The 23,780-nt window shown below is 44.2% G+C and overlaps 1 protein-coding gene across 1 annotated transcript in view; it reads right to left on the bottom strand.

Moving 5' to 3' along the window:
* The window catches only part of SLC24A3 (solute carrier family 24 member 3), a 480,953-nt gene that overhangs the window by 22,241 nt on the left and 434,932 nt on the right, over nt 1–23,780 (bottom strand). The window contains exons 9-15 of the mRNA XM_059134152.1: nt 22,157–22,210; nt 16,637–16,770; nt 14,595–14,755; nt 13,606–13,876; nt 6,664–6,830; nt 5,427–5,541; nt 4,173–4,285 (exon numbers count right to left, since the gene is read on the bottom strand). Of these exons, the coding sequence (XP_058990135.1) occupies nt 4,173–4,285; nt 5,427–5,541; nt 6,664–6,830; nt 13,606–13,876; nt 14,595–14,755; nt 16,637–16,770; nt 22,157–22,210 (1,015 nt within the window). The remainder of the gene's footprint in view (nt 1–4,172; nt 4,286–5,426; nt 5,542–6,663; nt 6,831–13,605; nt 13,877–14,594; nt 14,756–16,636; nt 16,771–22,156; nt 22,211–23,780) is intronic.

Here is a 23,780-nt window from a genome sequence, read left to right as displayed (position 1 = left end):
GGTGTGTAAGCCTGATGATTCACAGACCTGCACCCCTGGGGCAAATAATACATTATACATTAATAAAAAAATTAATTAAAAAAGGATGGCTTGACTGTAGAAAAACCCAAGAGATTAGGTGAGGAATGGCAAACAGAATCAAGGTGAACTTGTATTTTAAGGAGGCAGTGACTTTAATGAGAGAGATTCAATATAATCGATAGTATTGTTTTCAACTTAAGTACAGGAAAGGTGTATTAACTGGGAGAGGGAGGGTCTACATATGACCCAGAAAAAGAAACCCAAAAAGGCAGGATTAGTCAATGTACCCCAGGATGGTTGTTGTGGTGGGGAAAAAAGCCCTATGACCATGGATTGATGCCTCAGAAAATAGCAATTTAATAGCTCCGGTAAGAGGTTGTCCAGCAAACCCTCTTGGTGGCTCCAACTCTCAACCTGACACCCTAGACTTTAGAAGTTGTTAGTGTCCACTAACACCCACATCTACTCTCCTTCCTGGATGCACAGCTAAACAAGTGTTCTGGATCCTTCTTGCATCTTAATGGAAATGTTTGCTCATCTGGACAATGGGTGGGAACAGGCAGGGCACCCACCACTTTCTGTCCTTGTTAGAAAAAGATCTACATAATCTTCCATGCCCTTATTTTCTCTACTTTCTATGTCTATTGGGGAAGGACTCCAAGAGGATAGAGCCACAGGATAAAATAAGCCCCAATCCTTAAGTTTCTGTTTGGAGAACCATGGAATCTACCAGAGTGGAAATATCTGCAATGAACCTGGGGCAAGAAATAAACCCTTGTTGGGCTACCCCAGTGAAATTTTGGGGGTTGTTTGTGACATAGCAGCAGTGATACTTATTCTAACATATACATTCTAATTTGATCTTCTACGCAGAATGTGTTAATGCAGGAGGTCTGGTGACTTAATCTTTGTGAGCCTCTAGAGGAGTCTAGAACCATGACTGACCTTCAGCCAATCTCCAAGAATGTGGTCCTTGGAATGTTCTTTATGTAATTGGCGGATGATGTTGTTTTGTCCTCAAAAAGCAATGGGGTTTGCTCTACAGCTTGTCAGGATTGGTTAGCAAGCTTTATGATGTTTATCTGGTGTCTGGGTTGGGATTCTGAGTTCTACTATCATGATGTTCATTGAGCAGGAATATACCCGCCTGACCAGCCCTCCATAAAAGCCTCAGACTCCAGTGGACTTCCATGAATATAGTTCACACATGGCCCTATAGTTTGCTGCTAGAGAGAAAGCACATCTTATCTGACTGGGAGGGGCAGTAGTTGGAAGCCCACATCTAACGTCTCTTGATTTCTCCTGATGCATTTCATTTTTCCACTGCTCTGCTTTTATTCCATATCCCTTGCTATAATAAACCTTAGCCATGACTAAGACCTGCTGCTGAGTCCTGTGAATACTCCTGGTGAGTCAATGAACTTGAGGGTGGTCATGGACCTCCCCAAATACCTCCCATCTATAGAGATACAGGCTGCAGTCGTGGAATGAAGAAGCCATGGCTACAGAAGGTACAACATAGGGAGTATAGTCAATGGTATTATAATAGTGTTGTATGGTCATAGAGGGCAGTTATAATTGTGGTGAGCACAACACAACATAGAGACTTGTGGAATCACTATGCTATACCCCTGAAACTAACATTTTGCATCAACTACACTGTAATTGAAAAAAAGAGCCCCCCACTCCCTCAAACCCCCCCAAATGAGATCTTTCTCTTAGAAAACAGAGCACAAACTGTCCAGAATAAGTATGTTTTCTATCTGACACTTGAATATCTTACTGCCATCTGTTGACATTCTAGCATAAAAATCAAACTCCTGTGAATCTGGTTGATATGAACCCCTTCATAAGGGCCTGACTGAAAACAACACCACTCATAACATCTTCAGAAGATTATCTGGAATTCTGTGACCACCTAATGATGTCCTTTCAGTGGCCAACCTGGAGGGCATTTCTTCAGTGTCTCTTTTATAGGTGTCACTTAAGAAGATGAAGCGGGCCACCTGGGTGGCTCAGTGGGTTAAGCCTCTGCCTTTGGCTCAGGTCATGGTGTCAGGGTCTTGGGATTGAGCCCCGCATTGGGCTCTGCTCAGCACAGGGCCTGTTTTCCCCTCTCTCTCTGCCTACTTGTAATCTCTCTCTCTCTGTCAAATTAATAAATAAAATCTAAAATAAAAAAAGATGAAGCAAGTTCAAGATTTAGGATAACAGCCATGGTGAGATAGAAACAAAGGCTGTGGAGAGAGGTCCCATTTGGTGGTGATGCTGGGGAGGGTCCAGAGAGGAATTCTGCATGAGACACACCTGGAAGAAGGGACATCATTTCCAATGGGAAGAGTGATGGGATGTGCGCATTTGAGACAGAGTCATCTGCCTCTGAAACAGGGCACCTTCAGGGACAAGGACTCTGAGGGCACTGGCTTGGCTCTATGAAATGTCTGAGATGGCAAGTAGTCTGGGAGGTATGATATTTAGGGTGAACTGTTGAGGGATATTGAAGAACTGCCCTTCCTGATGGATATCTGTTTATATTACAGTTAGCCAAGGCTGAGAGATCCTTATACCTTAGGGCCCAGGATTAAAACTCGTGCTGCTGAATCGCTCATAAAAGTCATCAAAAACATCATTTTCTAAATCCATATTGTCATGTAAGTTTGAATGTCATTATTTTTTCAATTGTCTGATGAGCACCCACATGACCTGACCCTGCCTAGACTCCCAACTGCCTCTCAAATCATGGGAGCCTCCCCTATGGTCACTTTGTTCCACTTACACTGGACTCGCTTCATGCTAAGTGCATCTCTGCCTCAGGGCCTTTGCACTGGCTATTCCTTTTGCCTAGAATGTTGCACACCACTGCCCACATCCCCCTGGCTGGTTCTGTGTAGTTATTCAGATTTCTTGTCACAGTTACCTTCTGAAAGCTACCAGCATCCCCCCAAGGGAATGTAGCCTCTCTCACCATGTCATTACCCAATTTCACTGACAACAGAGCAGAGATCTTCATTCCTTAGAACACGTTCTGATTCTTTCCATCCCCTTGTGCTTATCTTTATCCTCTGGTGAAATTTCTCAGCCAGCAGGTAACTTCAGATGAACCAAAAACACTGTCTGCATGGATTTCAGTTTCATTGCAACTGGCCGGACACCCCTTCCCTGGTTAAAATAGCTATTCATTTGTCAAGCAGCTTGGAAGACAATTGTAATCTGATAAAATGAGCCACAGTATTTCCTACAGGGTATACCACTTTTTAACAACAAATTGTGCAGATAGACTAAGGTAGTGCTTGGCAGCACATCTGGAGAAGCACTGGCCCTGGGTTGAGTGTAAAAATTCTGGAGACACATTACTCTTTTCTTTTTGTGCCTGGGCAAAAACCTCCAATTGCAGTTTCTTCCTCAGTCCTTGGATAGTGAGTATCTGGGACAGAGCTGCCATTAGTGGAGGGGGAACATTTTAACAAATTGGGAAAGAAAGTCGGACCCTCCATGTCACTCACCTGCAAATCCACCTGAAGTCACAATCAACTTAGCCTTAAGAAACAGCAATGGAGGCTATCTCTGTGGGGGCTGACCCTCACCAGACCCCTTGCAGGGGATGCATCTTGTAGGTTCCTCCATGAATGAAATGATTTTGCCCACAAAGCACACACACTAGACAGGGGCTGACAGAAGATGGCCCATAGGACAAATCTGGCTGGCCTCCTATTTTTGCGTGGCCCATGAGTTAAGAACTATTTTTGTAATAAATGAAAAAGAATCCCATACCATAGATCAGGACATGCAAAAATTATATGGAATTCAAATTTCAGTTTCTGTACTTAAGGTTGCATTGAAACAGCCACGCTCACTCATTTGCACATTGTATATGCTGTTTTTAGGCTACAGCTGCGGAGGTGGGTTGTTGTGACAGAGACCATCTGGCCCACAAAGCCTGAAGTGTTACTACTATCTGGTCCTTCCCTTAAGAAGTCTGCCAACCCCGTTTTCAAGTCCTGAATGCCCCCACAAGCCTGATTTTAGAAGGACTTCGATAAGCAAGAGTTCCTTTGCCTCTCAACATTAGTATTTCCGCATCTCCTCTGCCCTGAAAACAGTGTCTGCATAGCCCTAGATTTAAGGGGAATTCACAGGGGAAACCCACTTACGTAGGATCCATAATCCACAGCCAGGGTCTGCAGGGCCCATGGGAGACCAAGGCCAATGAGGATATCAAACACGTTGCTCCCGATAGAGTTGGATACTGCCATGTCTCCCATGCCTGAAAGGACAAGAGGTCACTAGAGTGAGGGAGGTGATCTCAGGAGAGTACAGGGGCTCCCCAAGGGACCCTGTCAAACTTTTGGTCTGACATCCAGAGACTTAGCTGGCAGATCTGCTGGCTCATTTGCTAGGTGGTTCCCTCCCAGGCCACCATCTGTATTTTCAATGGACTAGGTATCTTCAGTAGAAAGGAGCGGAATGGAACAGAACAGACTAGAATGAAATGCACATACTACTGAACTGTTGACCTTCAAATATGATCACCGGTAAGATGTGAATGATTCAAAAAACCAAATATAGTTCCCCAAATTCTGAAACTTCCTTCTAGAAAGGAATAAACTTAACAGTTCTGTTAAACCTCTCACGAGCTCACCAACTCATATATTTTACTACCATCTCCCAACTGCTCTACACTGACTTCAACTCTTTTTCTAAATAATTGAGCACTATTAAGAAAAACAGTGTAACCAGTAGAATTTCATGAGGACTTCTCGGGGACACTGCTCTAAGTGTCGTAACTATACATTGTATTTGTCAAAAACAAATTCAATCAGCACAAATCAGGCATACACACTAGAGTGGGTGCTAGCAAAGGGCATGGCCTCTGGAAGGAGCATCCATCTGTGAACTTAAGGAGGGGAGGCTGTGCCATACACTGAGGACTGACCTATGACAACCACCATTGTCAGGGTACTGCAGCTGGGTAGACCTTAGGCTATGGGTTGTCTTCTCTAAGCCTTGGTTTCCCTATCCATAGAATGGGAGACTGATCTTCCCTATCCCACAGAGTTGTTTAAATTAAATAAGATAACGTACCTAAACAGCTTTGCTCGGTGTGTGGCGCTCAGCAAAGATGAACTCTCATTACATTTATTACTATTTTTAATAAAAGAGGGAGTCAGTAACACAACCTTTAGAAAGGCCTCTGTGTACTACCTAGAAAATGTCTCTGCCTTTCTGAAGGGTAGATCTTCGGGCTTGTTTCCCTGTTCTTTTGATGCCAGTGACCTTTTCGACTAACACAGCACTGAAGTCAACCATCATCTGGGTAATTGTCATGTGGATCCCCCAAAGCTCCCCCCCACCCATAGGTCTTCCTCCCTCGCACACCCCTATCCCCATCTAAATGGAGGTCCCACCTTGTCTGGCCACAATGAGGCTAGCCATGCAATCGGGCACACTGGTTCCAGCTGCCAGGAAAGTGATCCCCATGATGACATCAGGAATTCCTAGCGTGTATCCAATGATCGTCACCTGGAAGAAGCAGGAAGAGGTGGTGAGTTGGGGGCTGATGTCAACCTGATGCACTAGTGGATCCTCTGCCCAAGAAGCACAAAAGGCTGCAATCTGGGCAGTCTCCTCAGGGGGCAATGTCCGCTCTCCGTGTCAATGTAGACGGCAAAGAACATCGTGCAGAGCAGACCAGGACTGCAGGTCTGGGAACTAAGATATAATTATGGAGCCCATGTTTCCCAACCAAAGATTAGTATTGTATACATCTTTCTTTCAGGTGAGGCAGGAGGCTTGAGAGAAAGTTTCTGGGAAAAGGTGACTTGGGGACAGAATATTTGAACTCAGGATGGTCCTAGGATACTCCAGAATGGAAAAGTGGAGTCATAAATAGGCAATACATTCTGGATGGTTGTGTTTCCTAAAATGGCTTTGGGGCAGAGGCTCTTTTGAACCAGAACCTCACAACCAATGCCAGTTCTTGAATCCCTGTTTTAGTTTCAGAAGGGACCCTTGAGTGGTCACCTGGTCCATTGACCTTATTTTCTGGTTGACAAAACTATGACTTAGTTAAGGGAAGTGACGATGACAGTTGGGGTGATTACTCCCCAATTCTTCACATCTTTCCTTCATGTTCTCTGCCTTGTGGCTCTGCTGTTCTTCCCGTTAGAGCAGGTGGAATAGATTTTCCCCACTCCATTGATACTGGGCAGAAGTCACAGGTCCAAGGTGCTAGGATGCACCTCATGTTTCCACTGGTCCTCTAGCATTCCAACAATCTGCCATGAGAAAAGCATTCCCTAGGTAGCCACCGGTCCAAGGAAATCGAGCAACCATAAGAAGTAGATATGAAACCCCCTGCTACCTGAATCACATATAACCATGTTATGGCTTGAAGGAGAACCCTCAGTCAGTGCTGGCTAAGATTACTCAAACCACGCTCAACCTACAGGTATGTAAGCAGGAAGATAACTTTTTGTGATTCTAAACCACTGAGTTCAGAGGTGGTTTGTCATGCAGCTTATTGAGGCATTAGCTGACTGATACAGTGACTGGGCTGACACCTCACCTCCGAGTCCCCTCTGATTGAGGGTATTTTTCTCTCTAAAGAGGTCTAGCAATGCTGTGGGTCCTCAGTACACTCACCATCCACACCATCATGTAGGAGAAGGCTGCTATCCACAACGTGGAAGAAGCAAATGTCACCATAAACCATTTTTCCCAGCGCGGCTTGTTGCAGTTGGGTACAGTGAAGTATAAGACAAAACTCAGTGGCCAGGTGAACGCCCACTTCACTGTTTCCAGTTTTCCAGCTGGGAAAGGAAACAAAGACAAAAACAAGAATTAGTTAGTTTCATCTCTGTGTTTTACCAGCCCTCTGTGCTACTTGCCCCAGACATTTACGTCCTAACTGATGACCTGTGAAATCAGGCTTATTATATTGTCCTTTTCATAAAAGACACAAATGGCTTCCTACCAGCAGCAAAACCTAGCATACAAAAGCAAGCAGAATAAAAACAGTTATCCACCGCTCACCTGCTAGTTAGGCACCCAAATGACAGATGAGGCACTTCTGAGGATACAGGGCTGGAAGGATGGTTTGGCACATGTGGCCAGTGGCAAAGGATGAGGAAGATTCCCAGATGCAAAGGGAGGGGAGTGTGTGGGGATGCAGGTGACGGTTAGGGAGGGGAGCTGGAAGACCACCAGTTGGCCTGGGGTCTGTTCTCCCCATGGTTAGATCAAATCTTGCCAGATTATAAAGTGTCAGTGGTCCCAGCGCCATCTAGTGGAATTGCTCAACATTGTCAACTCTCTGAAATGAACAATGATTTGAAAGTTCTCAAGGTGGGGTTTGTATCTCAAGTTGAAGTGAATTTGCATATTAGTCATTTATTTCTGGTTCTCTAAATACCTGCTGCCATGGCTAGTGATGACCTGATCTTATCATCTCTGTGTTGCCTGAGCCCTGTGTTTCAGAGATACCCATAAATGCTTATTTTGGTGACCATGTTTCCATGAGTTCCTTGTAACCGCAGATTTGACAAACCTTTCAATTCTCCTTTAGCCTTTATTACCATCCTGAGTAAATGCTAACACTTCTGGTAAGAAATATGTATTGCATACACTCCCTGCTTCAATTGAGATAAAGAACCTCTCCGCCTTCCAGAAAGTTCCTTGAGCCTCTTTCCAGTCAACCTTGCACCTTCTACCACCATAAATTAGTTTTCCCCATTATCCACCTTTAAATAAAGAAAATCACATGGCATGTGATTTTAGTCAACTACGCTCTTTCAGCCAACATGTTTTTTGAGATTCATTCATGGGTCAGGAGTTCATTCTTAATTGCTTTGTAGTTTTCCATCCTACGGATACACAATTTGTTTATCCATTCTCTCCGGATGGGAATTTGAGTTGTTGCCAGTTTTCAGGTATTACAACTAAAGGAGCTATGGGTATTCTTGTACCCTTTGTTTTGTCGGCATGTTTTTCTTTCTCTTGGGTGAAGACCCAGGAATAGAATTGCTGAGTCACAGGGAAGATGTTTAGCTTCACAAGAAACTGCCGAGCACTTTTCCATAATGATCACCCCATCTTATATTCCTATCAGAATGAAGGAGGTATTTGTTAAATTACACTTTGAGCAGTGATTAATAAAATGTTAAATGAAAATTATTTCAAAATTTTATGCCAGTATCCAGCACTTTTCCAATTAGCTGCTATGCAGATACGGAGCTGGGAATGGATGGTGACAACCTTTAGACTGTTTGGCTGGATTTCTAAGCAAGAAAGCGGTCAGGGTTTTTTTGTGAGGGGCTTCCAAATGTTGTGGAGTCCACCATTATCGTCAGACCCTTGGATCTCAAAGTCATCCTGGAATTCGGCATGCTCCTAAAGCCTGTAATGTGGTGATGTCATTTTTTCATGGGGCAATCCCTTCACAGGCCTTGCAGTCCTCCGGATGCCCTTACACAGAGAGACTTGGTCCAGTTTAAAACACACACCTAATCAAAGTTACAAAGAAACACACGAATGGGAAGAGAAATGACTACAATCTGGCTTTGTCTTTCTTCAGAAAATAAAATTTTAAAAAAGACAAGGAAAAAAATGAAATTGAAACTTAAGACTGCGGAAGCTTAGAAAATGATACTGATTCAGTAGAACTGTGAGCAGTATACGTTGGCACCAATGAATTTTGAGTTTTTTCTCTCAGCTGCTTTAGAGAAAGACTGACTTGACCCTGGAGGGCCATATATCTAGGAAACAGTTTTCTCCATTTCATGATACAGATGTTTTCTCTAAGTTACAGCTCCACTGTAACCACAAACTTACAGTAGAAACTCAATCAGTATCATCTGGAAGTTACTTTTAAGTGTAATGTAACAAATATAACTCCTTGAGCAAACCAAGTGATACAGAAATGTGCTTTTTAAGTGATTTTGAGGAGCAGTCAGATAAGGAAGATACTTATATTTTGGTATGTTCTTTTCAGTCTTTTTTTTTTTTCTGCTGAAAGTGTGTTTACCTACATCCTTTGTAAATGTTTCTATTTCTATTAGTAACAGTAAGTCCTTCTTCATGCAAGGGTTAATATATGTACAACTTATACTATGCATAGGTGCATATAACTTACATATATACTATGTGGATTTAGCCTCTACATATCTTATATGCACATATAAACACAGGCATGTTAATGTATGTGCACATTTTAGCTGGCCTAAATTTCTGTTTCTGAAAAAAGGGGTAAAATGTTTTCCTTTCCTGTTTGAGTCAACAGTATTTCTGGACATTTTCCCATCTTTTCTTCCATTGCTATGTGGTCCGCTTCTAGTCCCCCAGGGGATAGGTTTATTTCTTTACTTAATAAATATTCTTTGAACCCACACCACCACCACCACCACCCCCACGCCCCCAAGGCCAGTCTGTGCCAGGTGCTGTTCCGGGTGCCGAGGACAAGCTAAGAAAACCAAACTCCCTGAGCATGAACCTGATATACCCAAGATTATGTGATTCCTTGGAAGGCAGCCAGCACCTGGGAGATGAAGCCAGGGACATGAAGTGGGGACTCTGAGCATTACAGTATCCCTTTGAGTGTGACTTGTCTCCAAAAAGCAAAGGAGCTGTCCTTAAGTTGTATTCCTTATTGAGTTTTTACAGAAGTTTACTTCTATTGGAAAGAAAAGTCCTTGCTCATTCTTATAGACCTGGAGTTAAATATATCAATTTTCTCTAACTACATAGGCAATAAAAACACAGTGTTTTAGAATGGAAAATCTAGAAAAAAATAAAAAAAGAATACCACCTGGGGATACACACTCATATTTTGGTATATTTCTTTTCAGTCTTTTTCTGTGGAACTATGTTTGCCTATGTACACATGGAAATATTTCTTTCTTTTCTTTTTTTTCTTTCTTTCTTTTTTTTTTTTTTAGAGAGAGAGCATGCAGTCAGGGGGAGGGGAGGAGAGAGAGGGAGAGAGAGAATCTTATCCACACCTAGTACAGAGCCTGATGCAGGGCTCGATATCACGACCCTGAGATCATGATCTGAGTCGAAATCAAGAGTTGGATGCTTAACCAACTGAGCCATCCAGGTGCCCCCACATGTAAATATGTAAATATTTACATTTTTTTCAGTCAACATTAAGGCTTTCTTCATGCAAGGCTTAAGTATACATGCGCAATTTTTATATAGATACACACACACATTTTCTATGTATAGGTATATATATGAATATATATTATATGAATTTAACCCATATGTACATTATGAGCACATATAAAAAATACAGGTATGTTAATATCTGTGCATAAACCATAAAAGCATAAACTCAATATTAAAATGTATACATTGCATGAATAAACATGTCATATGTACACATGATATCAACCATACACAAGCACACTGCATATATGCACATTCTCGTATGTACATGTATGTGCACATAGTGTATGTGTATACACACCCATCCATCCTAGGTACACCTATATTTACATACTTCCACATAATTACTTATTCGTTACTTACACGCACTACCGTCAAGTCCTGGAGAGTTCTGGAAAGCCCTACATCTGAGTGACAGAAACACAGAGAGCCATGCCCTGGCAAGATTACCATGAGGGGGAAAAATGTCCTCAACATGTGGACAGAGCTTTTTCAGGCCAAAGGAACTGGATGTGGGGCTCCTGGGACTGGGTCCTTCCTGCTCCTCGAATGCCATCTGCTGGCCCTCTCACTGCTGTGAGGGGTCTGCCTGCCTTTGGAGTAGGGCCGGTGCTAATGGACATGCAGGCTGCGAGCCTCAGATGGAAGTTCCTGAGTCCTGAAATGGGGTGTGGGTTTGGTGGTGGGAGGGAACAGAGGATCATAACTGGACAAACCCACTCTCCAATTCAGCTGCAGCACCTCACCTGGTTTTGAATAAGGCTCGCCTAAGGCTCAGGAGAATGGTGAAGATTGCTGCCGTGAGTCCAGGATGTTACCCTCTCACTGCCTCTGGTGCAGCCCCGGACAAGTAGCCCCAGTGTCCCCTGGGGACTTGTGATAAATGCGGAATCTGGGCCTCCCCACCAGAGCTCCCGAATCAGAGCCTGCATTTTTATCCAGGATGCCCTGGTGACAGGGCTGGTCTAGAAGAACCTGGGGTTCCACTTCCTTTCTTGGCAGCTCAGGGCCTTGAAATGAAGAAGAGACCACCAAGGAATGGCAAGACCAGGCAGAGCATCCATTCTCCTCTAGGCTTGAATTGCCAAAGGATGCAGGGTGCCTCGGGGGTGGGGTGGTAGCGATTCCTGAGCCCACACCAACAGCCACGCCTCTTAACACGAGGAGACAAGGTGATGTGGCTGAGATACCCGGGGCCACTTCATTCGCAACGAACCCCAGAGACGAGGAGCAGAAGTGAGCAACAGTTATAAGATACCTTGAAATCTCCCAGTTAGGTCTGGCATTTATCCCATTCAGGTGAGAAAAAGGAAATAAGTGACCTGAAAGGGGCCCCTTTGTCTCACTGAGTAATGAGACCCAGTTGTGGGAGCCAGATGAGTTGTCTGGTGCCACACACATGTCTTTGGTCATCTGCCTGGAAGGGTGTACATGGGGCTTTGGGGCCTCTGCCCCCCCCCCCCCAATACTGGTCCCTTACAGACTCTTCACATGGTCCAAGAGCTCCTTTCATCAGTGAAAGACTAGCAAAATAGACATTTTTGGAACTTCGTTATGGGCTGCTGAGAGTGAGCTCTGAAAGCAAAGATTTTAGACGTAGACCCCCAAGAGTCTGTGCCCCAGTTCTCAGAATCTGTGACGAGGAGGCTGAAGCATCAGTTCCATGACTATGCTCTGTTGTGTGGGAGAATCGATCTTCTGAAAGGGGATTAGGCAGGCGGGCCTGCTCTAGGCTCCTCAGAAGCAGAAGGGGAAGCCCAAGAGACCGGAATTGTGAGAAGGACCGAAAGCACCACTGGTGATGTGAAGAATGCAGGCCTCCAGGAGCAGTGAGCAGCCCCCGGCTGACAGCAAGGAAATGGGACTCAGCCTTCCAACCACAGGGAACTGGGTTTTGCCAATAATCTACACGTGTTTGAGAGTGATTCTCCCCAGGGCCTCTGGGAAGGTCTATAGCCCTGTCTACATCTCTAATATGGCCTTTGGAGCCTCTGAAGCCCAGCCAGGCTGTGCTGGACTTCTGACCTACAGAACTGGGGGCTAATCAACGGGTGTTGGTTTAAACCACTCAATTTGTGGTAATTTATTTTACAGCAATAGAAAATGAACACAAAAGTTCATAAGGTGGATATAGAGGGCCTGGTTGCTTAATCTTTAAAATGTTTTTGTCCTCTTGATAGGGAAGAAGGTTGCCAAGAAATAGAGTCAAAGATGGCAAAATGGATAAAGAGCCAGCATGCTTTTTTTCCTACCAAGATAAACCCCTAACAAGTAATGACTTAACTCTGGCTGGGCTGTGGGGTAAAAGATCTGAGTGGATACTCTCTAGTTAGTTTGGGGAAGCACTTGATGAAGTTGAGATCTGAGGGGCCCTGAGGGGACCCAGGAGCAGTTCTCATCCTAGGTTCACTTGCTATCCCCTGGACCACAGAAAGGCCTTACATCTGAAATTAACACAGAACTCTGCCACTCCACACCCACATCCCATCATTAAATGACCTTTCAAGTGGGTCAAGTAATACTTCACCAGAATTCAGTTCTCCTGCAATTTTAAACATCCCAAAGAAGTCACACATTTATTAAGCTCTCACACTGGACCAGGGCACTTTCCTGAAACAGTTGAAGATTCTGGAAGGTCTAGAAAATAGGTAGAAATTTTTAGGCTTGGTCCACGCATTCCACAAATGGTAGGATGTGGCCATTCCACAATGTCCAAGTCATTGTTGGGTAGCAGTCAGAGGAGGATACTGCTTTGGTGGCTGGGGTCCTGAAAATTATACATGCTTGTGCTTCCCCTTCAAGATACCAGGGAGATGACCTTGGCCAGCCTCACTGTGTGATACTTAGCTGGGGCTGGGATCTGTATCTCCTGTGGTGTCCATCTTGGAAACAAGCAGGTCATGGGAGAGGAGAAACCTGAATGGGGTGTGTGAGGTAAGGGGCAAGAAGTGACTAGGAGAATAAAGACCAGCTGAGAAGTCTGCATGTTTCCCCCTAGGCTGAGCTTGGCAGAACAGGTCCCTCGGCCAAATGTAATGGGATGGGTGAAGGTGGGTGATGTGTCTCTTGCCTTGAGCACCAAGCTGCCTTCCCAACATGAGTCATGGGCATTTCCTCCTTAGCCCCGAGAGGTCCCACAGAACAGCTAAGCTAAGCTAAGAGTCTTCCTTCACAAAGTGCCAACAAATTATACTTGGTCAAAGAACCCACATTTCAATCCAGGGTCAAGTGTTCCCATCTTGTTCATCTTTGGACCTTCTAAAACAGTCTTTCCCACTATAGAAGTTAATATAAATATTTCTATGTTCATATAGAGATAGTTCTTTGAATAGAATGTCAAAAAAATCACCAAAGTCAAGGGCATCTATTCAGTGGCCTCAAAATAGCTCCCCAACCCAGCCTAGACATAGGACCTCTTACAGGGGAGGTCGAATGGCGTGTATGGTCCTTCATCATCATCCTCATCCTCCTCTTCCTCTTCGTCATTCTCGTTGTTCTCATTGTCTTCATTCTCATTCTCTGTCTCATTACCAGCCTCTGCAACAATATCATCCCTCCGAGTCCCATTCACGCCTCTGTCTGGGGCACTGCTGGGCCCTGTCCCGTTCTCCACGGTGTGCTTAATTGGGATTTTGATGGCCACTTCTGATTCTCCATTGGCATAGGCCCTACTGTTTATCAGTCTTTGTCTCTGGAAAGAGAAAGGCACATTCTTACCATAGTCAGAAGAACTGTAGATCTGCACACCCAGAACACCAGCTACTGGGATCTTTTTCAGGCTGCTGACAAGGAGAAGCTTCCAGGAGATTCTGCAGTGAAGTCTTAAGGGATTCCTCAAAGTAAGAAGCAACTCAGACAACCTCCTTCCGGGAGGAAGGATTAACCTTTTATGACCCACTGGAGCATTTTCTACCAGCATTCTTGATTCCTGTGCACTGTAGTATTATCTTTCTTCTCTGGACTGTAGGAATCCCTTGGACCATAAGAGAAAAAGCCACATAGATGTGTCTGGACTCGTATATCAATAAGGCTGTGACTCCAGAAACAGGGGTACATAGAAAATTCAGGTCAAAGACTACATTACTTTAAAATAAAGCAACGTTGATTTAGCAAGTACTTCTGTGCAAGTTCACATCAGAGGGCTTTATCCAAAAGGAAGATGAAAAGTAAAAGGTATGTGGAAGGGAACAGGAGAGTTTTTCTATATAACTGGGAGCCTGGTCATGTCTTTCAACACATGGAGAGAAGAGCAAGAACCAGGATGCACAGCTGGGCCATGGGCAAAGATGTTGGGAAGTAGCTGAGGGGTATTATTTTGTTAAATATAGAGTTTTACCAAGAAAGTTTCTCCCCTTCCCAAAGTCTCCCATCTCCGTCTAGCAGCAAATGGAGTGTGCTTTCCCAGATACCTCATTGATCAACATGCGACTGGCCATGGAGAGTCGGGTCTTGGGGGGGAAATGGCTGGTGATCATGATTCGAAGTCCAGCCTCAGAGAAAGAAAGCTGGTGAGGGTAAGCTGACAGCAGCTCATCTACCATAATCACTGACGCTTTGCGGTGGAAATTGGCTAGGGAAATTAAAAACATAAAATAAAGATATTATTAAGGCTAGAAGCAGAAAAGAGCTATTTATTTAGTCTTCTTTCCCCTCCTTCATCCCTCAGCCCCTCCTTCCTTCCCACCTACTCATTTATCTATCTATCTACCCATCTATCCTTCTTTCTACCCATCCAATCATCATCCATCCATCCATCCATCCATCCATCTATCCTTCCTTCTCATCTATCCCACCTACTCATCTATCCTCCTTCCTTCCTTCCTTCCTTCCATCCATCCACCCACCCATCCTCCCATCTATCCTTCCTTCCATCCACCCAACCAACCATCATTCCATCCAAGGAGCAAAATATGGAGAATAGTCAAACTCTTTTTTCCGTAAGGCTCATTGATAGCTCGTTTGAAATGACTTGAAACAATATAAGCATCGTTCACTGGCATGGTAAGAGTGATAAGAAAGAGAATTCCTCTGTATCTTCAAAGGATTTTTTTTCCCAACACTCAGACTTGGGGCACAGGAAAGATCCCAATAATCTTTAGTAACCCTTTATGCCTTTCAAATGTCAACAATGTTCAATGATCTGAGCTGTTGAAAGCTGCAGAAATGAGTTTAGTGCCAAATGGAGGGCTTAAGTGGGGAATGAGCACATTGCTGCAGCCCAGCCTATGGGCAAGGCTGACGAAGGGGCAAAAGGGTAGGTGAACCAGCTACATGACAGAGGTCCAAGGTCCAGAATGGCCCAAACTGTTACACAACGTTTGCTGGCAGTCCTGATAAATAAGTTTCATCAAGGCCCAACCCCCTCTCTACAAACATGCAATATAAGCACACAGCTCATAGGTGTCTAGCCACACACTCTGCTGGTGGTCACCCTTGTTTTCCACGCCACTAAATCATGAAATGATCTCTGGAAACATGGACTAATATGAGGTAGCTCTTTTTGGTTTCCTAAGAGTATTACTTTAATGGTTATAAACTATCCAGGATTCAGTGAAATCCTTTTGTGGGATGGCACTGAATACTTAAGTCTTTTGCTAAACATAATTAGAAAAGTTTATCAAATATTTGGTTTTCAAATTCTAATAATTATCTCAGATTTAAAACTCAGATTTGAATAACCTATAGATTTTCAAATTTCTTTTGTGTTTTCCTGCAAAGCAACCATATGAGACCAAGAAGAAATAAACCCACACATTTTTAGAGAAGGTTAAAAGAAATTGAAAATCCAAACACATTCTAAGGCAAAAGTAAATGATAATTTTCTGTGTTCCTCTAAGAAAGAATATTCTTTATTAGGGAGTACTATCTTAGTTCTCTCGGTGTATCAATTGCTTAATGAGAATCCATTGAATACAAGAATTACTTCGAAAAAAGGGGGGCAGCAATTTTCTGTTATTTTGCATACAGAGGTAATGTAGCCTGAAAAAGAATGTGGATATAATAATATACTAATAGCAACTGTCACTAATGGAGTAATTTATATACTTTATCTCCTTTACTCATTACAATTATCCCCATTTTGCAGAAGAAAAAATTGAGGCTCAGAAAGGATCGTTAATTGGCTTCATAGTCAGATAGCCAAAATGTGACAGAGTCAATACCTCAAGACCCCTGGTCTTGTCTCCTTTATTGTCCTGTCCTAAATCCCCTGTGTCACTGCCAGCAAATGTTTTGCCCAATGAAGTTTCCCAGGCAGCTCATCACCGAGTATGCCTGCCAGAAGATGTTCTGAAGGGAGGCAGGGAGGCCTGGAAGCTTTTCTCCCTTGGTCTCCTATGCGGCAGGCAGCCTTCCACCAGCCCAGCCACAGTACCCCAGGGGTGGCCGTGAAGGTGGGCAGCCAGGCATCCTCCCAGTGCTCCCTCCCGGGACCCAGGCTGTCCGCAGGTACCTTTCTTCAGTAGCACCACAGTCGCGTCGCAGTTGCTGCTGTCGTCAATTTCAGCATTGTTGGCCAAGCCATTGACCATGTTTCCAGCACCTTTCGTCCTCCTTTCGAAGCACTGATGGATGCAAGCATTATATCTGAACAAAGCAATGAGCAGAAGAAGCCCATCAGCCTGTGTGTCCTGCAGCTCTCAGTGTAGGCACACTGTGGGGGACCCCATGCTTCAAGTTATCATTATTCTTTATTCATGTCCCCACAGAGAAATGCAATCTGTCCTATTTTCTGAGTGAGTGAAGATAAAACCAACATCACATAAGTAAATAGAGACAAACTTCTTTCTTTGCAAATTTTCAAGGTCAGTGGTGGCATTCTGGGATTGAACTCCCTTGCTCACAGTTTATGCATGGAAGGGCCATGATGAGACTCAGCAGGATGGGCAAGGTCTACTTTCTCTTGGCCACGATTCCAGGACACACCCCTGTGAAGGGCGTGCTGGGTGGGGGAAGGAGAAAGTGTCATATCCATGCTCCTGCCTAATCCCAGTGCATCATGGTCTGCGGGCCATAGGCCAACTGGCACTCTAGGTCTCTGTTTGGTTTTCTAAAACCATAGGTTGTGGTCCTGGGAATCTCTGTACATAGTGGGCCATAATTCCAGGTCAGGTGGTTGGCTTTAGGAAACAATTCTGGACTATGATTTTCCAGAATGATTGGGTGAAAACATTGTGTCGTCTTTCTTCTAGTCTTTTGTGTTGGAAGGGAAGACGCTTATATAAATTCCTAGCATGTTTTTGGCAGCTACATATTTTTACAATATTAAATATCCTTTACTATTAGAAAGCCCCCAGAGAGGAATCCTAGAAAACTCTTGGGAAAACACAGCCAGGCAGTTTCCAGAGCATTGGAGGCCACTGCTATTTTTTTTGCCCCACTCAAACAGCTAAAGACATCAGTGGCTTACTAGTCATGGGATAAGCCATGGGACAACAACAACATGTTGCCCCAGCTTGATCTCTGGCCTCCCAGAGGAACTGCAGCCAGGCATGGCAACTCTAAATGGCCAGCTGGTAGGCCCCTCAAGCTGTATTTCCCCACATAGGCTTCTCTTCCACATCCTTTACTGCTACAGGCTCTCTGGAGTCTGCTTCACTGGCACTTATGCCTGTTCTTCAGTGAGAGCAGCTCTGGGTGGGTGGGCCATCATGGTACAGATCAAGGGACCCTCTGAGGCTGGACAGCCCCTTCCTGTACTCCCTGGGAGCTTACAGTTCATCCTCCATAGCATAAGGGAGACTAGAAAACTAGTCAAAAGTGATGATGGTTTCTGTGAGAAAGGAAGTGGGCAGGCCAGTCCTGGGACACTCTCAGGCTTTACATGAGGCAGAGAACAGAACCAGAACATCACTTTTTTGCAACCCTAAAGAAATAATGGAGCCAGATCTTGTGCATGGATGGCTCCCAACATTACTGACAGTGATAGGAAACATCAGTGTGCCTGTTGGTGGCAGAACTCACCACCACATGGGACACAGTCTACCCTAAACTGGATTGATGGCTGGCATACAGGAAACACGGGGGTCAAAGGAACAGGCCACACCACAGCACGGGACGTTATCAACAATTTCCAAACTGTAGGAAACTGTGTAGCTAACAACCCAACTTCATCAAAGAATAAACTGCAAGGAAAAAGAAAACCAGAGGGGGGATTCATAGATTAAAAGTTTGAGCAACCAATGATAATGAGTGGGATTTATTTGGATTCTGATTTTAAAAAATATTTAGGAGATTAAAAGAAACTGTAAAAAAGTGACATTCGTGAGATCAATGAAATTTTGAATATTGATTTGATATTTAATTCTCTTGAAGAAATAGCATTAATCTTGGGTGTGATAATGATGTGGTGGTTATTATGTGAAATTTGAGTCCTTTTAGAGACGTATCCTGAGGTTTTTGATAGATGAGTTGGCATGTCTCTTGGGCTTCACACCATGTGGCAGGGAGGAAATGGGCAGTGGTGTGGGCTGCTGGCTGTCAGCGCTAATGATGAGCATGGGGGGGCTGTCATACCATTCTATATTCAAATTCTTCTTAATGAAAAGTCTCCCCACTTTCTTCCTGACAGACTATGGGGGAGAGGCAGAATTTCTATCATCTTGACTCAAAATCCATTTCCCCACAGAAATACCAACTTGCATGAGGCTTTGCTTTGAAAGTATAACCGTGTGCTACACATTTATTTGGCTTTGGAAAACAAAGTAAGAACACTAGGCCTAGTATTATTACGAGAGCTTTCTTGAAATTAGATACTGGTAATAACTTAACTATGCTGTCCCATTTCATGCTTAAGAACAAGCTTTGCGGGGCGCCCAGGTGGCTCAGCTTGTTGGGCAGCTGCCTTCAGCTCGGGTCATGATTCCAGGGTCCTGGGATCGAGCCCCGCATCGGGCTCCCTGCTCGGCAGGGAGCCTGCTTCTCTCTCTCCCCCTCTCCCTGACGCTCTGCTTACTTGTGCTCTCTCTCTAACTCTCTGTCAAATAAATAAAATATTAAAAAAAAAAAAAAGGACAACCTTTGCCATAGGAGGCATTAGGATCCCCGTTTTGTAAGCGAGGAAACAGAGATTCAAAATGGCATCATAAGTTGGCCACTGGCAAGTGGCAAACTGTGAGGTGTGACCTGGCAGGGCTAAACGCGCAACCCTTGATCTCAACCACCAGACTACATTGCCTCACCTGGGAACCAAATCCCAAGGAAGGGACCCAGAAGTACAGAAATCAATACTCACCAAGTCCAGGTATGTCTCATGCTCCCTTAAGGTTTCTATCAACTTGGCCAAACCGAAATTGCTTTTTGACCTTCAGACAGAATGTTTAAAGTCATCCACCCAGGAGGCAGCTGACAACTCTAATATATGCGTTTTTTAACTGCTGCTACTCAGTTTTATATTTTTAATTGAATGTTTTAAATTTTGTGCTTGCACCCTGAAGCTATTTTATTGTGGAGCATGCAATTTTATAAATCAGATTTTATAAAACCCCATGATTAAAGCCTCTGATTGCGGACAGGGATGGCTAAAGAGCAGAGATTTCAATTTAGAACTTGGGACCAGAATTTATGCAGAAAATTCTGTGAGCACAGTAGCTGCCATTCCCTGTTTTATTTGTATCCTGCTGGTTTGAACAGCTGGCAGGCTGGGAAAGTTGAGGCATCAGCAGAAACACACCTCATTAGCTTTCACACTAGGCACAGTTTGGGGGAGAGGAGAGAATTTGTTCACGGTGTTATCTTAATGTCCACATGCCCTATCAGCAATGCATGGGCTTTTATGATGGCTTGGTAGAGGAGTGCAGTGGTCACAAGATACATATTAGCAAAATTCCTCAACATTCCTTCCCTTTAGACTAACTCTGGTGTAAGCCCTCCTTATTTTGTGAAGCTCCCAGTGAGTCCACTATGGGATATGTTGTCTCTAAATTTGAATTTGAAACCCAAGACCAATGTCTGGTATACAGCAGACAGTTAATTATTCTGCAATAATTGACTGATTCACCCTTTCAAAGGGGAAGAAAAGGACTCTTGACTCTTGGGGAACTCAAACTTGGCACCTCAACAAATTAAAAAAAAAAAGTGAAATAATCAAATTTAAAACACACTGAAAGAAGATGTGTGCATTGTTGAGACCTCCCCCTATTGCTGAGACCACTGATTTCCTAATGGTTTTGCTATTTGAGAGACGGAGGAGCAAGATGCCTTCAGAGACTCTCCCTTTGGAGTCTAGAAATTCTGAAAGGCCTTTGGGCCAACTCTGGTTTTCATGGGAGCCCATCAATTGGTATTTTAAGATGAAAGGTGAGTATTGATTTCTTCAATCAAAGTTATAACCAAGGTGACAACAAGGTTATCAAAAGGTGATAACTGATTTCTTTGTCAGTTATCCTGTGGTAATCCTACACCAGGCTACTCTAGAAATACCCTCTTCCACTAACAAGACCCAGATATCAGGTCCACACTGACCACTGGATAGCTCCTGAGGTGAAGGCTGGATGCCATATTGAGTGGACTGGCCACAGACTACTTACAGCCCACAAGGACACCGTCTGAGCCAGCGCCTACATTTACTGTTCATGAAATGTCTGCCAGTGGCCACACTGATTTCTCAAAAAAGGTCTCTTGGACACTAGTGGCCAGAAGTAATTTCTGTCAGACTTTAGTAGAAAAGACACTTTGTCATGTCAAATTCCAGACCACTACCTGACATGTCTAACTGGCAATTTCTGATCATGTGGTACTTTCTTGCCCCCTGAGAACGTGGTCATAAATGCTGGGGAAAGTATGGGTTAATTTAGAATGAAAGAAACAGTTTCCATGGGGTTCAGCAGCTGCAGCATGGAATGGCTCTGCATTATTTACGAGCTCCTCATCTCAATGGGATTTGGCAAAAAGATGAACCAGCAGGTTCACAGCCATGGTGCTTACATTTTGCCTTAGAGTATGGGAAACACCAGCAATATAATTCTTGAAACACACAGGAAGCCTCCCAGACTCTGGGGGAAAAGAACCTATGGAGTGGTGGTTTTAAAATATATCCACAAATTCTTTGAGACCCCTCCCTTCAAATGGTGACACAGACCCCCTGAGTGTGGGCTAAACTCACTTCTAATAAACAGAACAAGGCAGAAGTGACAGCGTGTGACTTGTGAGACCAGATTAGAAAAGGCACTTGTACCCTCTTGACTCACTTGCTCCCGTGCTGTGGAGACACTCAACCAGCCCTAAGGAGAGGCGCATATGCTGAGGAACCGAGGGCTCCAGCCAACAGCCAACATTAGCTGGCTAATGTTACCAACAGTAAGAGCAGGTCATTTTGCAGAATCAGTTAAGTTGGTGACAACTACCCCAGCCAACCTCTTAACACTGTACAATCTCAAGGAAGAAAGGAAAACCCTGAGCTAGAACTCTCTGGTTATGTCCTCTTGGATGCCTGACTCAGAAACTCTAATTAGATAGCACATACTTGTAGTTTTAAGACTCTACATTTTGGGCTCATTTGTTACACAGCAGTAGGTGATGAATACGATATAAATAATGCAAGTCTGCAAGTATTCAGTCCATGGTTTTAGTTATCTCTTAACTAAGTCTGGTCCCATCTTTGTCACCCTACAGAGAAGCATGACTTAGTGAGTTCTACCTCCTTTCCTGTTAGGAAAGAGAGTGAAATCAGCCCCAAACTTGTTTGACAGATATTAAAGGAGGGTAAAGGGTTTGAGAGATTTCTCAAATTAAACACTTAAAGCTTTGATTCCATTACTGCATGGGGGTTTGAAGGGTCTTTGCTATTGCCATGGATCAGAACTTACAGTGCCGCACGCAGGTCTGAGGGAACTGAGGAGACTGTGATCATTGGCACTGATAGCCAGCCTGCTACCTGCTCTGCCTCCATTCCTTTTTTTTTTTTACATTATCCTGTCATACTTGATGTAGGAAAGAGTTTTGGGAAAGAAAACTGAGAAGGCATGTTACTTACTTCATGATGACGATATAGATGAGATACATCAGCACGAGGACTAAAGACTCCCACCTGTGTAAAACCAAGAATGGCTAGTTAAAGAAAGTCATCACAGGCAGATGTGCAACACACCAGCCAATCTTGAAACATCCATGCCACATGGAGGACAGTTACACCTGGCAAGCAGGGCGAGGAGAAGCCACATGTGCAGACGGGTTACAAGTATTTCCTGGTCTGTAGACACAGCTTTCAATGGGATTGCTTTCATTCTCTACCTAAAAGGAAAATGCTCCTTCCCTTCCGTTATTCACTCACCTGAAAGTTCTGTGAGAGCACAAGTCTACCATAGTATTGCTGATTATAGGCCTGTATTTATAAACCCACCCACAGCTTAATCATTCACTAAAACTATTCAGATATATTTATAAAGAGCAAACTAGAGAAATGGACAGGGACGACCCAGGGATTGCTGGATAGGAGGAGACAGGCATATGGAGAGAGGGAGGGGGAGGGGGAAGAGAGAAAGGGATGGAGAAGGAGGGAAGGAGGAGGTTGGGAGAGGAGGGGAGGGGAAGGAAGGGAGAGGAGGGCCGGAAGAAGAGGGAGGGAGAGAGAGGGAGAGAGGCAGAAGGGGGGAGAAAGAGGGAGAGGGAGAGGGAGGAAGATGGAGGGGAGGGAGAAAGTGAGGCAGGAGGAGGGAAAAAGAGTGGGGGAAGGGGGGGAGGGAAGGAGGGAGAAAGGACACCTGGGCAGGGAAAGGGCCAGCAGAAAGGATAAGACTGGACAACTGGAAAATGGTCAAGAGAAAGTGAAAAACCCAATGGAATGTACCTTGAGGTTCTGATAATTTGAATACTTCTATTTTATTCATTTGAGTAACTTCCAGCTTCAAAACCAAGGAATTTGATTTCTAAGTTCCCCTTTTAGCTGTAGAATTGAGGGAATAATTCTGATTTTGTGAAAAGGTTACTGGTGAATGGTCTATGAAGAAATTCTGGATTATGCCTTCCTTTTCTGTTTTTTTTCTCAAATTCTATGTCTAAAAACTGGCCCTTGGGTAAGTATGTGGTCAGATTCAAAAAGGCCACACACAACAGTTTTTGTTGTAGTGGTGTTTATGACCCCAAAGTGCTGGAAAACAGAGAGACAGTTGTAGAGGGGAGGCTGGGTCCACCTGTCGCAGTAAGTCCATCCTACACATTGGTTCCAAATCACTATGCAAACTGTGTATGTGTGTCATGTATAGAATATGCTCTTGGTGCTACCAAGAGAAGAAAGTCAAGGGGTTCAAATCTCTCTACCTTCCACCACATTTCTCAGCTCCTCTCTCAGCAAACCTTCTCAAAGCCTCACATGCCCTGCACCGTAGGACCTCCCACTCACTGGACAATTCCTTGAGTCTAATATCCACAGTCGTCCATCCCCTGACACACTGGTCCAGGGCACCAGCTACCTCCATCTGCATGTGCCCAGGGACGGTTCTCTGCCACCCTGTTCAAAGTCCCTGCAGCTGACCACCTGTCCTCATGCATGCAACAGTCTCTTCTCCTCACTTCTGAGAGGCCACACGGCTGGTTTTCCTCTTGTCATCCCCCTAACTTCTCCTTCCCTCCACCTCCTCCACTGCCTCAGGTGAACCTCT

Source organism: Mustela lutreola, chromosome 9 (assembly GCF_030435805.1).
Source record: "Mustela lutreola isolate mMusLut2 chromosome 9, mMusLut2.pri, whole genome shotgun sequence".
NCBI lineage: Eukaryota > Metazoa > Chordata > Mammalia > Carnivora > Mustelidae > Mustela > Mustela lutreola.
This window is presented reverse-complemented; position numbering and strand designations above follow the sequence as displayed.